General features: G+C 35.3%; 1 protein-coding gene across 9 annotated transcripts in view; it reads right to left on the reverse strand.

Moving 5' to 3' along the window:
- adamts17 (ADAM metallopeptidase with thrombospondin type 1 motif, 17) overlaps positions 1-17,993 on the reverse strand; it is a 626,422-nt gene that overhangs the window by 101,875 nt on the left and 506,554 nt on the right. For 7 of the 9 annotated variants that reach the window (XR_006096576.1, XR_006096581.1, XM_042414307.1 and 4 more), the window contains exon 19: positions 9,836-9,971. The exons of 1 other annotated variant lie outside the window; for it this stretch is intronic. Coding sequence is in view for 6 of the 8 variants with exons in the window: in XM_042414307.1 (XP_042270241.1) it covers positions 9,836-9,971 (136 nt within the window). In the remaining 2 variants the exon portion in view is untranslated. Of the gene's footprint in view, positions 1-3,820; positions 5,073-9,835; positions 9,972-17,993 lie in introns of those variants that run through there. One more of the 9 variants, XM_042414674.1, reaches the window with a different exon arrangement.

Raw genomic sequence — 17,993 nt, forward strand, 5'->3', positions numbered from 1 at the left:
ATGACTGCTTCTCTGAAAAACAATACACCAATTTAAAAGATTCTTTTTTGATTATTGACCTCTAGCCAAACAATGTATGTTTATTTTGTATTTCATAAGAATTTATTCCTTTCCTTTTCATTTACCACATGCAAGCGAACTAATTAAACCAGAGAAGAGGAGAGGTTTTAGAAATATTAATCATTAGGGTGGGGTTTCAGCTGGTAGGTATGTCAAAGGTCTTTCACATTTGTGTGCTTAGCCTTAGGCTGATCTAAACCTCATGGTATACACAGCGGTCATTTATATAACTCCTGTGTTAAAAGTTCAGAATATTCAGAGCAGTCTTCACAATGCCCACAACACATGCCTAGGTCAAAAGCCATATCTAATGATTTGATTGGGAAAGAAATGTTCCCATGCTAGTTTTGACATGACTGACAGTCAGACATGACGGTTCAGGGATCCTGGATCTTTAAAGCCATGAACTAATGGGGGTACCCTATCAGCCTAGGTCTAACCATGATGTGAAAAGCCTTTAATGATATGGCTGAAGAATATTGCAAACCATCAGAATTGTAATGTCTTTGTTGATCAGTGTCTCACAGAGGACATTATGTATACAAATTTCTAATGGCAGTAGCTCTGTTTAGACACATTTGTCACAGGTTCTTATGCACAGTATTATATGTGCACTGTGCCTACCATAAAACCATAAAAAAACAAACAAAAGAATGGCTGAAAGAACAATGTACAACAAGATTCCAGTTACCTAACAATGCATATTTTGCATGTACAGCACATAACTAGTGCAACTGATGGTGAAGTATATTGTTCAGCCCTGCCTTATACAACTATACTAAACTATACTACTTATGCAACTTATACTAAAGCACTATAGATTTTGGTTGTTATTCATTTTACTGCAAGCTCTGAAGTGTTTTATAAGGCAACTCATTGAGAATCAAAGTCTGTATTTTAATTTAATTGTTTGTTTGTTTGTTTGAGTTGAAATAGGGCCAACCCACAGGTGAGCACCCCATAGGCTTCATGGGGTACATCATCACACATTTAAATCATAGAAATCTTCCTAAAATTTACTTTATAAACGCTGTCTCAAAACTCACTCATTTTTTTTAGTTACTAAAAGTTGACTGAGAGGTTTTAAACCTTATGCTGTATGCAAAGGTATAGCCCCATTTCCAATTTTCAGTTCACTTCAATTATTTCCAGGTCTCTTCCATCATGCTCATTTCATATACATGTAACTTAGTTCAGTTCAATTCAGTTCAATACATTACTGTGGCTACCCTCTGAGCTTCTGTTAAGGTCTGGGGGCTTTTATTCTTAGGTTGGATTGCTGACAGGAAATATTTATTGGTATATTGTAAACCATTGAAATTGTAATATCTTTGTTCATTAATCTCCATCAAAGGATACAAAGTTGTACAATCTTCTAATGTCAAAAGCTCTGTTTTGACAAATTTGCCACTCTCATAGGCACTATGGATTTTGGTTTTGCAAGTACAGTTTTTATTTTCTCTGTTCTTTTGATAATGAAACATACTGACAATCAATGTTTATAAGCACTATCGATTTTGTTTTTTTCTTTGTATTTTCTATGTTCTTTTTATTTGTTTATTGCTTATTTATTTTACTGCAAGCAAGTTTGTAATTTTTATATCTATTCAATTCATTTAATTTCAGTTCACTTCAAGTATGTTCAATCAATTTCAATGTCATTTCATTCAGTTTTATTCAGTTCAACAAATTATTCATCCTTACTTGGACAACTGAATATGTGGAGATGCTGTCACTGTTACAGCCCTACCCTGTCTGGGGTTGCACATGCAGAACTGTGAAAGACATCTTGTGGACATTTGGAGAAAAGATGAATAAAGTCAATCTAATGTTGGACCAAAGCAATGACTTGTGGCACTGAAAATCAAATGAAAGATGTCAAGTTCTCTGTCAGAAAAACAGCTGTTCATAAATGCATAGTGACTGAAATCGTTGATGAAATATTGCAGTATTAATCATCGCTATTGTCTGCGTGTGTAAAATCAGCTGTGTGTTAATGAATGTGGCGCATGAAAAAACTGAAGGCACCAGCTGCCAAATAAAGCTTAAAGGTAATTCACCAATCAGAATAGTTCTCTCCGTGTAGTGTCTGTAAAGACAAAATTTTGCGGCACTGGTTGTGGTGTGATGTCATTAGTTGTCAAGCCTTTGTCATTGGCTAATCACTATTGTCTGCGTGTGTGGGGGGTGGCGGGAGAAACTACTCATCATCATAGCAATCATAGCAAGCTATTTTTAGACCTGTTTTAAAAATAGCTTCTATTCTCCATACCTATTCTCTCCTCCTCCTCCTCCTCCTCCTCCTCAATTACAATAATGCAATATAAGACACAATACATAATAAGCCAAAGTACTTTAATAATACAATAAACACATTAAACACAATAGATACAGTGAATGCAGTTAATATTACATAATAAAAGTGAATGAATACATTTGAACATAAACTTTTAACAGAGCACAATAAATATCAATAAATAATAATCCAATAAATATAATCTGTATAATAAATACAATAAATATAGTTAATAATATATAATAAAAGTAAATGAATACATCTGAACATAAACTTTTAACAGTGCACAATTCATTCAAATATCAAAATGTTCAGCTCTTTAAGGACATTTATGCTTGTATTCAACTTTTTTATACCTTTTATACTTTTTAAATTATTATGCTTTTACCAAAAAAATTCTGCCATTGAAATCAATGGACGGAATGTTCAAATCCTCTTCAACCCACCCCACTTTGACATTCAACTACTTCCACATACTTTCAGCTAGAGACTTAATTTCAGCTTTAAACAGGTCACAAGACTTTCAGCTATTAAACTTGTATTCAGCTTTTTGATATCTTTTACGGTTTTTACACAATCACAGTTGAAGTTTTATGAAATTTTCAGCCCTTCTCAGACTTTTACATTAGTGTGTATTGCGTGGAATGTTCAAACTTGTGAGAGTGAGTAATGTCATAGTGACATCACGCACTCTTAACAGTTCAGGCCTTCAAATTTTATCAAAAATCTTCAAAACATTATGATCTTACTTTCCCTTACTGTCCTCTCTCATCCAATGTTGCTTCCATTAAGATAGGACTCACAGTTTTTGAGTAAATTGCCCGAACGCGCAGAGAGTGCTGTCAAACAGTCTCATTCACTCCAATGTTATCTGCGGTGTGAAATTCGTTGTCAAAAATGGAGACGATGGTCAAATATAAGTTATCACAGCTCCTTTATTTTAAATCGTACAGAAACATTCCTACATCAGTATCGCCACTGAAGTCTCGGGTCACTCATGCTGAAGAAGTTTTTTCACTGTGACTTTTAGTTTTTGAGTTATAGGAAGTTGTTCGTGCCTGATTTTGGCCTAGAAACAGATTGTCTCCCCCAATTTTAAATCACTTAAAGGGGTGCACTGTAACCATAGCAACCTGTGGCTGTGCTGTGAAGCTATTTTTAGACGTGTTTTAAAGGTTTATTCCACCCAAATACTGAGTTCTGTCTAATTACTTAGGTTTAAAGGTTTATTCCACCTAAAAGCCGCATTCTAACTACTTACCTTTAAAGGTTTATTCCACCCAAATACTGCATTCTTTCTAACTACTTAGCCCTAAAGGTTTATTACACGCAAATACTGTATTCTGTCCAACTACTTACGTTTTAAGTACTTACGTTAAGTTTTTCAGCAGTTCAGTGCAATGCATTTCAGCTTTCAGCTTTTTTAAACAAAATCCATTTCAGATTTCTGGATTTTCAGCAATGTTTTGCGATTCATTTCAGCTGTCAGCATTCACACGCCTTTTCTGCAGGAAATTTTCATTTTCTAGTTTATCATTATGCCGTACGTTTTTGTAGCCTTTTAACTCCTCCATACTTTCAGCTATTTCAACCATTCAGATATCAAAATGTTCAGCCCTTTAAGGACATTTAGGCTTGTATTCAACTTTTTAATATCTTTCATACTTTTTAAAATATTCCGCTTTTTCCAAAAAAATTTTGCCCTTGAAATGAATGTACGGAATGTTCAAATCCTCTTCAACCCACTCCACTTTGACATTCAACTATTTCCACATACTTTCAGCTAGAGACTTCATTTCAGCTTTAAACGGGTCACAAGACTTTCAGCTATTAAACTTGTATTCAGCTTTTTGATATCTTTTATGGTTTTTACACAATCACAGTTCAAGTTTTATGAAATTTTCAGCCCTTCTCAGGTTTTTACATTAGTGTGTATTGCACAGAATGTTCAGACTCAGAGTGCATTATGTCACTGACAGTTCAGGCCTTCAAATTTTATCAAAAATCTTCAAAACATTGTAATCTTACTTCCACATCTTACACTGTACAAGCACAATTTATACTAAAAAATGTAGACAATCTTGTCCTTTCTCATCCAATGATACTTCCATTAAAATAGGACCTACACTTTTTGAGTAAATCGCCCGAAAGCACAGAGAGTGCTGTCAAACAGTCTCATATAGTCAAATGTAATCTGATGAAAATTGCGTATGAGAGCTGCAAACTGTTAACTGCTGCTGCTGAGGCTGGCAGCTGCTAACTGTTGCTGGTGCTGATGCTGCCATCGCAAGTTTCTTCTGTGACCACAGTTTTTGGTGAAACTGTATCAAATGCTACAGATTTGTTCAACATCCCCATCTGTACAACTTTACTGAATTTGGTCTCCATGGAATATTATATTTAATATTCTGACTTCCTACTTCCTGTCCGGCAGCAGCATGAACTTTGGCTACAAGCCATTTATATTATATTTTTGTATTTCTGGACCTATTTAAATATTTTTTAAAATCATATAAACAGTTTTTAATCAAATTTCCAAGTAATATATGGTGAAGAGTTCCTAATGTGTGGATGATCAACCCATAAAGAGATTTTTTTGATTGACAGTCTGGGCCTACGGGATCTTTCATCCTCCATACCTGCCTTCCTTCTTTGACTTTCTCCTCAGAGTCAGCTCCTCAAATCTAAATCTTGATGAACTCAGAAATCAAAATGTCTAGAAGAGGTAAAGAAGAACCTGTCACTCTGTCTGTGGTTCATGAGCTGCTGGAACAGCAGATGACTTTTTACAAAGAACTACTTGAGCAACAAGAAAAGAGTTATTAGTCATGTTTACAAATTTGTTGATTCTACCATCTCCCGTGTTGATGGCCCTGTCAAAGACATTTCAAGCATGTCTAAGGATATTCAGCAGCTAAAAGCCAGTCTACACTACACTCTGACTTCGATGACTTGAATGCCAACAAGGAGAAAAGCATGGAGGAAATCAGAGCTATAACAGAGAGTCTCTCAGGTCACCAAACAGCCACTAATGACCTGTTTACAAAACTGGATTACCTGGAAAACCAATCCAGGAGAAATAATCTGGTCATTGATGGCATACCAGATTCAAAATCATGGTCTGACACTGAGAGCAAAGCAAAAAAGCTTTTCTCTGACCACCTCAAAATTGACCCTAAGCTCATTGAAATTGAGAGAGCACATCGCATAGAAAATTATGGACACACTGGACATCCAAGATCTATTGAGCTGAAACTACCCCGGTTTAAGGATAAGGAAGAAATCATGAAATGTGCAAAGAACCTCAAGGGTACTAACTTTTTTTTATTAATGAAGACTTTTCAGAAAGTGTCCAACTGAAGAGGAAAGATCTGCTGCCCTAACTCAGCTGAGAGACTGAAAGGCAACATTGCCTACTAGAAGTATGACAAGTTAGTTGTTCACCCTCCTCGACCAAACTAGAGATGTTTTGCTGTGCTGTTTTTAGTCACCCTACTGAATCATGAGTTGCTCCGCTGAATATTCTAGCACTAATATCAATATTATTGACGACTCTGGTTCCTGTGTAAGTGATGTTTTAGTTTTCAACCCTTTTGACCTAAATAATGATAATATTACCATTTACAATGAATACTTTGATCCTGACAATAATCTTGATAATTGATAATTGTCAGTTTATGAGGATCGGTTTAATTATTTAACCCAAAGCCAATCTGAGGATAAAGAAGTATTAATCAATCAGTCGATATTTATCCACTAGAAAGCATACCTTTTCAGTGATTGCTTTATCAAAAACTTGGCTTAATGAGGATGTAGCATAATGTCAAAATTCAATGCTGTTCATTCTTGCAGAAAGAACAGAGTAGGAGGTGGAGTCTCAATTTATTTACCAAAACACTTTTAACTTCATTGAAAGAAAAGAACTTAGCTTTAATTTAGATAAGACTGATATACAATCATTGTTCATCGAAATTCCCTGTTGTTCACTATTTGATGGCAAAAGTATTATAATTGGATGTATTTATAGATCATCTGATTCTGACATCAGCACTTTCATGGATAACCTTTACTGTACCCTTGAATTGAATGTAAGGAAGGGAAAATGTGTATGTTACTTGGTGATTTCAATATTAATTTCCTCAGAGATGATTGTCATCTACTGTTGATTTTCTCAATTTACTTTCTTCAACTTATTTTTATCCCTTGATTTATACACCTACTAGAATAACAAGTTCATCTGCTACACTTGTTGACAACATATTAATTAATTACTAAGATTACAATATTAGTGCAGGATTATTGCTGACTGATATTTCTGATCATCTTCCAGTATTTCAGTAAGCACAGCAAATCTAAAAATACTCCACAAGAGATCACAAAATATCAAGTTTTCCAGAAAGAATATTGAATCTTTCAAGTCATTGATAAATGAAGTTTCATGGGATGAGGTTTACCATCAACAAGATGTTGAAAGAGGTTATCACACATTTTTAGCTGTTTTCAATTCTGTTTTTAACAAATGTTTTCCATTAATTAAGGACAAAAACAAATGACTCCAAATGGGAAACCTTGGCTGACTGAAGAATTAAAAACATTCTCTATTGTAAAGAACAAATTATATAAGAAATTTGTTATGAATCCCACTCCTCCAAATCTGGAAGATAAGAAGTACCAAAATAATTTATTTAATATTTATTTAATAATAATTTTACCCAATTATTAAGAAAAACCAAAAAGAAATATTTTTCAGAGAAATTCACCCAAGCCTCTAATGATATTAAGTCATCATGGAAACTTATCAATCAATTACTAAATAGAAAAAAAGCTCCTGTTGTTGGGCCATCTGAAATGTTGGGGAGTGATGGAATTCCTCTTAACCGCAGGGAGATACTGAGGGTTTCGATAATTTTTTTTATAAATGTAGGATTTTCCTTAGCCATGAATTTTAATGAGACTCCAACTGATTTAATTACGGGTAAATTTTCCTCACTTTGCGATTTTGAGCCACCCACTGCTAAAGAAATACATAGTATTATTATGAAGCTAAAGGATTTTGCTGAGGGACATGATGGAATCAGAAGTAACTTGATAAAAGAAATTATTAATTCAGTCATTGAGCCTCTTATCCATATTTTCTCCTTATCCTTACGAACAGGTGTTGTGCCACACGATCTCAAAGTTGTTAAAGTTATACCCCTTTATAAATCACGTGATCATGATACCTTTACAAATTATCATTCAATCTCTATATTACCTTGTTTTTCAAAAATTCTGGAGAATCTCGTTTATGCAAAACTCTCAAAGCACTTAGTTGAGAACAATATCCTGTACAAACATCAATATGGTTGTCAAAAAAAATACTCAACAGAATTGGCACTGTTACAGCTTGTCAACAAGATTTCTATTGCCTTGGATGAAAAAAAAATTGCACTCAGCATCTTATTCAAAGCACTTGACACAATTAACCACAATATTCTTATTTCCAAGCTTAACAAATATGGATTACATGATGTTGCACTCGAATGGATAGCCAGTTATTTAAACAATAGAGAACAATTTGTATCCATAAATGCATCTCAAATAGATTAAAATTACTTTGTGCATTACCCCGAGATTCTATCCTTGGTCCACTGCTATTCTTGATTTACATTAATGACTTGCCCATGGTTAGCAAAGATTTTTTTCCTATTTTATTTGCTGATGATACTAATCTCATAGCTACTCATGATGATTTCAAATCACTAATCCAGCACGCAAACAATGGAATGTCCTTCATTTCTAAATGGTTTTGGATGAACAAACTCACTCTGAATGTCAAAATATCTATTTTTATGATATTTTGCGATACAAACAAAAAATATTTAAAAGATGATGCTAAAATATTCATTTATGATACAGGAATGTTTCAAGTCCCATTTACTAAATTCTTAGGAGTTACTGTAGATCCAAGACCTACTTGGAAAAAACATATTGAACATGTTTGCAAAAAGTCAATGAAAATGATTGGAATATTGAGGAAAGTTTGTTCTCTGATTCATCCTTCTTCTTATTTAACTCTGTATTATAGTCTAATCTATCCATATATCGATTATTGTAATATTGTTTGGGCTGCTACAAATCCTTCACACCTCAGTTACTTTTAATCCAAAAAAGATTTTTAAGAATGATTTCAAACTCCACTAGCCAAGAGCCATCTGCACCTTTGTTTAGGAAATTTAATCTATAAATATTCCTCTAACATGTGTGTTTATGTTCAAATTCATATATCACAAGCAAAATCTTCCAGATACATTTCATAATTTTTCCCTTTTATCATCAGACATTCACTCTAATTCAAAGAGGCAATCAAAGGACTTTCATGTACTTTATTGTCACACTTCCAATCATCAATTTTTTTTAATCAAATTTAAAGGAATTGAATTCACAAAGTACTACTCTGAAGTTGTCATCTTCTTTAATAACATTTAAAACACATTTAAAAACGATCTTATATCAAAATAGAATTTTGTGTGACTGGGTATGTATTACACCTCTTGCACATATGAAGTGTTCAAATTTCTGTTTTGATTATTTTTTATTTTTCTCTTCTTTTCTGCTATACTCGTTTTTTTGTCTATTTGATGTTATATTGTTTTATGACTCAGTATTTTTTTAATGACTTGTTGAAATGAAGGGGAGGACTTCATGTAAGCCCTCTGGGCTTCCTTCCTCTCCTGCACAATTTAATATAACTTTTTACTGTGTACTATTTTATTGTAACCTTAAAAAAAAGAGACATGGAACTTAATAAGTACTATGGTGGTGTTTCACTAAAGGCCACAAGGTGGGGCTATTGGTGCCATGTTTCAATGTGTCATGCACATTGTCATGGAGAACTTGTATACCAAGTTTCATTTAATTAAAGACACTGGAATTGTAGAAATGTCAATTTATAACATTACAGTAGCACCCCCTGTGGGTAGTATTGAAGAGTTATGGTCCATTAAGTGCATCAGGCCACGCCAAAAGTTTGGTAATCAATTTATAGCACAAAGTATGCAGCAGTTGAAAGGGGCCAAAAAATGTATGGAACATGAAATAATAAAAAGAAGAACAAAGGATAAGAAGAACAATGTGTGATTGCTTCACAGCTCTCACACAATAATAAGTAAAGAGTAAACAGTGTTCGCAGCTCTCTCACAGCTCTCACACAGCTCTCACACAGCTCTCACACCCTGGCTTATCCTGACTTGCCTGATATGATATGTTTACCATATTGGACTTCTATTTTGAAAATCAGGAATGACACAGACATGACACAGAATTGTCTGTGTGTGTTTGTTTGTGTTGTGTGTTAGTAAAAATCCCCACAAAAATAGAAAAAATGCTTTGTGTTTGTGTGTGTGTGTGTTTGTGTGTGTGTGTGTGTGTGTGTGTGTGTGTGTGTGTGTGTGTGTGTGTGTGTGTATGTAAGAGAGGGAGAGATAGTGTGTGTCTCACCGGTATTGGCAGGGGTGAGAGTTGCAGGGTCGTACTTGGGGCTGTGGCCGGTTCTCGGGTTGACAGTAACTATTGTTGACCACCTCCATGGTTTTATTGGCTATCCTCATACAGGAAACCACTGTCTTCCTCTCACCTGCACACACACATATACACACACAAACACACACACACACACACATATACACACACACACACACACACACACATACACAACCCTTTAAGTTTGTCACCCCTGAGTAAGTTTTAGGCACTCTACATGTTTAGATTCTTATTCATTATACAATACTATACAGGAGGTGTCATACAGCCAGAGTCATCAATCAATCAATCAATCAATCAATCTTTATTTATATAGCGCCATATCACAACAGAAGTCATCTCAAGGCACTTTTCACATAGAGCAGGTCAAGATCGTACTCTTTAATTTACAGAGACCCAACAATTCCCCCATGAGCAAGCACTTGGCGACAGCGGTAAGGAAAAACTCCCCTTTAACGGGTAGAAACCTCAAGCAGACCCCGGCTCTTGGTGGGCGGCCATCTGCTTTGACCGGTTGGGTTGAGAGAGAGAAAGAGAGAGGGAAAGGGGGAGGGGGGACAGAAGAAAAACAATGACAACAACAAACAACAACAAGCACAAGCAGCAACAGCCAGGGAAGGATGCCATCAGGACTGTGAAGGACCGCGAAGGTTCGGCCCGGGAGTCAGGTTTTTCTGTGAGATGAGAAAGCACAAAAAACTCCGGGGAAGAAGCAAAGTTAGTGACATGCATTGATGTTACATGAATGCATGCAGATGGAGAGGAGGAGGAGGAGAGAGGAGCTCAGTGCATCATGGGAAGTCCCCCAGCAGTCTAGGCCTATAGCAGCATAACTAAGGGCTGATCCAAGGCGAGCCTGGTCGGCCCTAACTATAAGCTTTATCAAAAAGGAAAGTTTTAAGCCTACTCTTAAACATAGAGAGGGTGTCTGCACCCCGGACTGAATCTGGTAGATGGTTCCATAGAAGAGGAGCCTGATAGCTGAAGGCTCTGCCTCCCATTCTACTTTTAAAGACTGTGGGGACCACCAGTAAGCCTGCATACTGGGAGCGCAGTGTTCTAGTGGGATAATACGGTATTATGAGCTCTTCAAGATATGATGGTGCCTGACTATTAAGCGCTTTGTAAGTTAGGAGAAGGATTTTAAATTCTATTCTAGATTTTACAGGAAGCCAATGTAGCGAAGCTAAAATGGGAGAAATGTGGTCTCTTTTTCTAGTTTTAGTCAGTACAGTGTAGCTGCATTCTGGACCAGCTGGAGAGTCTTTAGAGACTTGTTAGGGCAGCCTGATAATAAGGAATTGCAATAATCCAGCCTAGAAGTAACAAATGCGTGAACTAGTTTTTCTGCATCTTTTAGGGACAGGATGTGCCTGATTTTTGTGATATTACGAAAGTGAAAAAAGGCAGTCTTTGAAATTTGATTCATGTGGGAATTAAGGGACATATCCTGATCAAAGATAACTCCCAGATTCCTTACGGTGGTGCTGGAGGCCAGGGTAATGCCATCCAGAGTAGCTATATCACTAGATAATGTGTTTCTAAGGTGTTTAGGGCCAAGCACAATAACTTCAGTTTTATCTGTATTTAGTGGTAGAAAATTGCAGGTCATCCAGGTCTTTATGTCCTTAAGGCATGCTTGGAGTTTGTTTAACTGATTGGGTTCATCTGGCTTCATTGATAAATATAATTGGGTGTCATCTGCGTAACAATGAAAATTTATGGAGTGTTTCCTAATAATATTACCAAAAGGAAGCATATATAAGGTGAATAGAATTGGTCCAAGTACAGAACCTTGTGGAACTCCATGTCTAACTTTTGCCTTCATGGAGGATTCATCATTAACATGTACAAACTGAAATCGGTCTGATAAATAGGACTTAAACCAGCTTAATGTGGTTCCTTTAATGCCAATTAAATGTTCCAGTCTCTGCAAAAGGATTTGATGGTCAATTGTGTCGAATGCAGCACTAAGATCTAACAGGACAAGTATAGAGACAAATCCTTTGTCCAATGCAGTTAGGAGGTCATTTGTGACTTTCACCAGTGCTGTCTCTGTGCTATGATGCGCTCTAAATCCTGACTGAAAATCCTCAAATAAACTATTGTTATGTGGAAAGTCACATAACTGATTAGAGACTGCTTTCTCAAGGATCTTAGATAGAAATGGAAGGTTAGATATAGGTCTATAATTGGCTAAAACACCTGAATCAAAAGTAGGCTTCTTAAGAAGAGGTTTAATTACAGCTACTTTAAAGGGCTGTGGTACATAGCCTGTTACTAAAGACAGAAGATACCACCTCACCATTACCTGAGGAGATGAGCCATGCTTGCTGGTGTGTATAGAGCGTTGCGGGACTGAGATACACATTTCTACTGTAAATGAGCGAGATCCATAAAAAAACATGGCCGACTTCAACCACAATTTCTTTGCAAAGGATGTGGCTTAGCAATTATTGGCCTTAACCCATTAATAATTTCTCATCATAAATTTTGGTACATAAATTCAGTCCATGATTGGCAATAGGTCTACCAAAGCATTTTGAGTCTGACCCATAGGGGGCACCAAAAATACCACAAACACGTATCTGAAAATCCAATGGACAGAATTTCACCAAAATTGGTGTGCATGCTCTGGGAGCAAGTGTTAACCAAAACCTAAAGTGCCATATTGATCAGTGCAAGTGGGCGTTGCCTATCACATATTTTCTCATAACTCAATACTTTTGCTGCTTTGATGCTTTTGAGCAATCCTCATTAAACTCACAAATCCAATGAAGGCGGGACGAATGGTGGAACTTGCGCGATTGTTAAGTGCTAAAGGCTTTGTGTTGATGAAACAAGTGTGTGACTGGTCTTGCTTCTTCCTTAAACAGGATTAAAGTAGCTGAAATAAGTTTGCTCACCTTTATTTTTGTGAAGGCTGAAACCTACTCATTGATGCTTGTGGCTTTAATTTTGGCCAACTAAGCTGCTTCCTTCTGTTTGGACATGCATCAGAAGTAGCGTAACTTCATACTGTATATGGATCTTTGTCATGGGTGTGGCAAATGGCTCAAAGACGCCCCCTAAATTTCAAAGTCAAAGTCCCCACATTTAATTTTGACGTAATTTTATGAAATTTGGTAGGCAGATGTATCATCTCCAGACTTAAAAAACGCCTCTTGGAGCCACAACCTAAGTCTAACAGGAAGTCAGCCATTTTGAATCAATTTTGCAAAGTGAAGCCATTGACAGGTGTTGTATTTTAACGAACAACTCCTAGAAATTTAAACCGAGTCACATCTTATTGATAGGTTACATGTAAAGACCTTTGCAATGCTAAATTGAACTCCACATTACATTGCCTCAGTCTGCCTCAAATTTCTCATGCTTGATAAGAGTCCAGGCCTGAACACATCTACATGTCAATATTTGGTCACTGTCATAGTGCCACCTACTGACAACAAGAAATCAGCTTTATGTTACAAACATCATCTGATTGACATGAAATTTACATGGTGTGGTCTACACGATATACAGCAAAATGACGTGTACTTAGTGGGTGTTCTCTAGCGCCACATCGTGGACACAGGAAGTGATAGTTATCTCCTACATGCAATGTAGGAGATAACTAACGATTTATAGTTTTAAATGTTTATTCCACCCAAATACTACTTTCTGTCTACTGACTTATAGTTTTAAAGGTTTATTCTACCAAAATATACTTAATGTCTAATCTCTGATAGTTTCAAAAAATACACACACACTAACACACTTCACACACGAATTCTGATACACACATACACTCTCTCTCACTCACCCATACATGCTTTCAAATCCCCATAGAGCAACTGTATTTTAACAAGAAGCTCAGGATGGATCTTGATTTTCAAATTAGGAGGCCTAGACAGCAACTGTATCTTAACAGGGAACTTAGGATGAGGCTGTTTTTTCAAAATAAAAGCGCAATACAGTAACTTTATCATAACAGGGAAGTCAGGATGAACCAGACTTTTCAATAAAAGCCCCTAATGTTCACTCTGTTAACCTGGATGGACCTGGTTTTTCAAAATAAACGTCCCAGACAGCAACTGTATCTTAACAGCAAGCTCAGGATGAGACTTGTTTTTCAAAATGAAAGCCTCAGATCGTAATAGGAACTCATCAGCAGGCCATAGACAAGGCTGAATTTCAAAATAAGTCATTCATTTTAGATTTCTGCATTTTCAGCAATGCATTGCAATTTATTCTTCTGTATGTTTTTTGGTCGACTACTACTTTTGCATATTTTAAGCTATAGAAATAATTCAAATGTTATACTTGTTCTCGAAGGATATTTATGCGTCCATTGAACTTTTTTCTACCCTTCATACTTTTGAATATATTAAGCTTTTCAACAATTTATTACAATGGTAGTGAAAATATTACAGTTTAGCCTCCAGCTCTTTAGCAATGCATTTCAGCTCACAGCTTCCTATAATAATGCAGTTCAGCTTTCAATTCTAGCAATTCTTTTGAAATTTCTGCATTTTCAGCAATGCTTGGCAAATCTCAGTTATTTAGGCTAATGCCTTTTCCGTTATTAAGGGTTTAGCAATACAGTTCATCTATGTGATATTTATATAAAGCATTTCTTCTTTAAGCCTTTTTAGGAAATTTATTTAAACTTTCATCACACACGTTACTTTCCACCTTTTCTAGCAATTTATTTGAACTCTTACCGTCTTAAGGTAATGCAGTTGAGCTTCCATTTCTACAAGTTCTACCTTTCAGCTTTTATTTTTTCAAGCAAAATTCATTTCAGACTTTCATTTCATTTCAGACACACAATAACTAGAAAATTCTGCAATTTCTATCAAATGTCACAGACTTTTTTAGCATCCCCATCTGTGCAATTTTACAGAATTTGGTCACCATGGAATATTATATTTAAGAGATATGGAACTTAATGAGTGGTACAGTGGTGTTTCACTAATGGCCACAAGGTGGGGCTATTGGTGTCATGTTTCAGTATGTTGTGCACAATAAAATGGAGAATTTGTTTACCAAGTTTCATTTCATTAAAGACAATTGGTAACCAATTATAAACAAACAGTGATACCAAGAAACAAACACATAAGCTTTGTTCAGAGTTATCTAAATATGGTATGTTTAAAGCTTAGTGTTGATTAGATGAAATATATGCCAAAAGAAGCAAAAAACTGTCTTCACAATTTTTTTTAAAAAAAATTCAAATTTGAATGGCAGATCAGACTTGAAAAACAAGTCTCATCCTGAGGTATTTATTATCATATATTATATAAAATAACTGAAACATGTTGCAATAAAGAAAAGTAATAGCATACATTGACTTAACGTGATGTATATTTTGATTTTTAAACAAATTTTGTATGATAAATTGTATAGAAGTAGTTAAACAACAAAAAAGGGTTAAATAATATATAATAACTAGAAAATTCTGCAATTTCTGAAGAACTTGTGTGTGAAAGCTGCAAGCTACCAGCTGCTGCCACTACTGCTGGTAACTCCTGCCAGTTCCTGCTACTGACTCTGCTGCCGCCAGTTTCTGCTCCAGCAGCAGTTCTTTCAAATGCTGTCGCACCACCTAAAGGTGAAACTGTATTAAATAAAACAGACTTGTTCAGGATCCATATCTGTACAACTTTGCTGAAATTGTTACCATGGAATATTATGTTTAAAAGTTATAAAGTAGTATGGTGTTTTATCGTAATGACCACAAGGTGGTACTATTGGTGCCATGGTTCAGTATGTCAAAGAAATTCACATGGATTACCTATGTACTGAGTATCATTACATTAAAGAAAACAGAATTGAAGAAATATCAATGCATAATGCTACTTTAGCACCCTCTGTGGGCAGAATTTTATGTCATGTTACACACTTGCAGTGTGGTGTTATGTACAACATTCCCAAATAATTTTGTTGCAATCTAATTCAGTATTGAAGAGTTATACCTGTTAAATGCATCAGGCCATGCCTTCAAAAGTTTGGTATTCAATTACAGACAAATGGTAAGTGATACCAAAAAATGAAGACAAAAGCTCTGTTCGGGATCATCTAAATATGGTATTACCAAGTTTGGTAAAGAATGGATGAAAAATGTGCCAAAAGAAGCCAAAAAAAAAAAAGTGTCTCTAAAAAAAATAAAAAATGGCGGAAAAATTTTCTAGGCGCAAATGGGTATGGCCTATATCAGTCTACTTGATACCATCCAAGGAATACATTGTGCAAAAATTGTTTGGATAGGACTCATGGCTCATAAGTTATAAGCCAAAACGTAAAACATGTAATAACTGACCACATGGTGGTGCTATAGGTCCTATTTTAATATATGTTAAGCTATTCCACATGGGCCACCTGTAAATCAAGTTTGAACACTTTAGCACTTTTAGTTTTTGTGATATGAGCTTTCAAACATTGCTCCCATTTACTTTCCATTATAAATTTTAATGCTTTAAAAAATTATGTAAAATCAATGGACTACATTAGAGATAAGAAAAGTAATAGCAAAGCAATGGCACTAATAGTAATTTGACTTTGAAACGAAGTTGATACGACAAATCATGTAGGACTAGTTGGATGATGAAAAACAGCGAAATAATAATAATAACTAGAAATGCATTTCTTGCAGAAAATACGAGTGAATGCTGAATACTGAAATAATTCTCAAAGCATTGCTGAAAACACTAAAGGCTCATTCAGGAAAAAAGTAAATAAAAAGTAACTAAAAAGTAACTTTTTAACTTGCTATTTCTACAATTCTGTTGTCTTTAATGAAGTGAAACTTGGTAGATAAGTTTTCCATGAGAATCTGCACAACATACTGAATTATGGCACCAATAGTCCCACCTTGAAGTCATAAACACCACCATACAACTTATCAACTGCCAAATCTGTAAAATGTAACATGCCATGGTAATCAAATTGTATTCGTACAGATGGGGATCCTGAACGAGTCTTTAGTATTTTCAACAGTGCTTTGCGATTCATTTCAGTATTCAGCATTCACACGCATTTTCCGCAGGAAATGCATTTCTAGTTCTTCTTATTCTTCCGTACATTTTTTGCAGGCTTTCAACTCCTCTATACTTTGAACAACAGAAACCATCCAAATATCAAAATGTTCAGCTCTTTAAGGACATTTATGCTATTACTTTTCAGCTCTCTATCATATTCCAGTGATTTTATATATATATTTTTAATATTAAAATTTATAATGGAAAATCTATGGGAGGAATGTTTGAAAGCTAATATCTCAAAAACTAAAAGGGGTAGAATGTTAATATTTAAGGTATTTAATACGTGTCCCATCAGAAAATACTTACAGTATTCAAACATGGTACCAATAGCGCCACCATGTGGTCAGTTATTAAATGATTTGCATTTTGGCTAATAACTCCTGAACGATAAGTAAATCTAATCAGCATCATCCAAGGAACATCCTGACCAAATATTTCTTTGATAGGACTTACCGTTCATGAGTTATTATCCAAAACACAAAACACTTCATAACTGACCACATGGTGGCGCTATTGGTACCATCCTTTAATAAGTTAGGCATTTTCAGATGGGACACCTGTACCTCAAATTTGAATATTCTAGCAGTTTTAGTTTTTGAGATATTAGCTTTCAAACATTCCTCCCATAGACTTTCCATTATAAATTTTAATAATAAAAAAAATTATATAAAATCAATGGATTATGATAGAAAGCTGAAAGCATAGATGTCCTGAAAGAGCTGAATATTTTGATATTTGAATGGTTTATGTCGCTCAAAGTATAGAGGAGCTGAAAGCTTTCAAAAAACGTACGGAAGAATAAGAAGCAAAAGAAGAATAACTAGAAATGCATTTCCTGCGGAAAATGCGTGTGAATGCTGAATACTGAAATAAATCGCAAAGCATTGCTGAAAATACTAAAGACTCATTCAGGATCCCCATCTGTATGAATACAAGTTGATTACCATGGCATGTTACATTTAACAGATTCAACAGTTAATAAGTTGTACAGTGGTGTTTTATTTATGATCACGAGGTGGGGCTATTGGTGCCATAATTCAGTATGTTGTGCAGATTCTCATGGAAAACTTATCTACCAAGTTTCACTTCATTAA

The sequence above is a fragment of the Thunnus maccoyii genome, chromosome 1 (assembly GCF_910596095.1).
Source record: "Thunnus maccoyii chromosome 1, fThuMac1.1, whole genome shotgun sequence".
Classification (NCBI taxonomy): Eukaryota; Metazoa; Chordata; class Actinopteri; order Scombriformes; family Scombridae; genus Thunnus; species Thunnus maccoyii.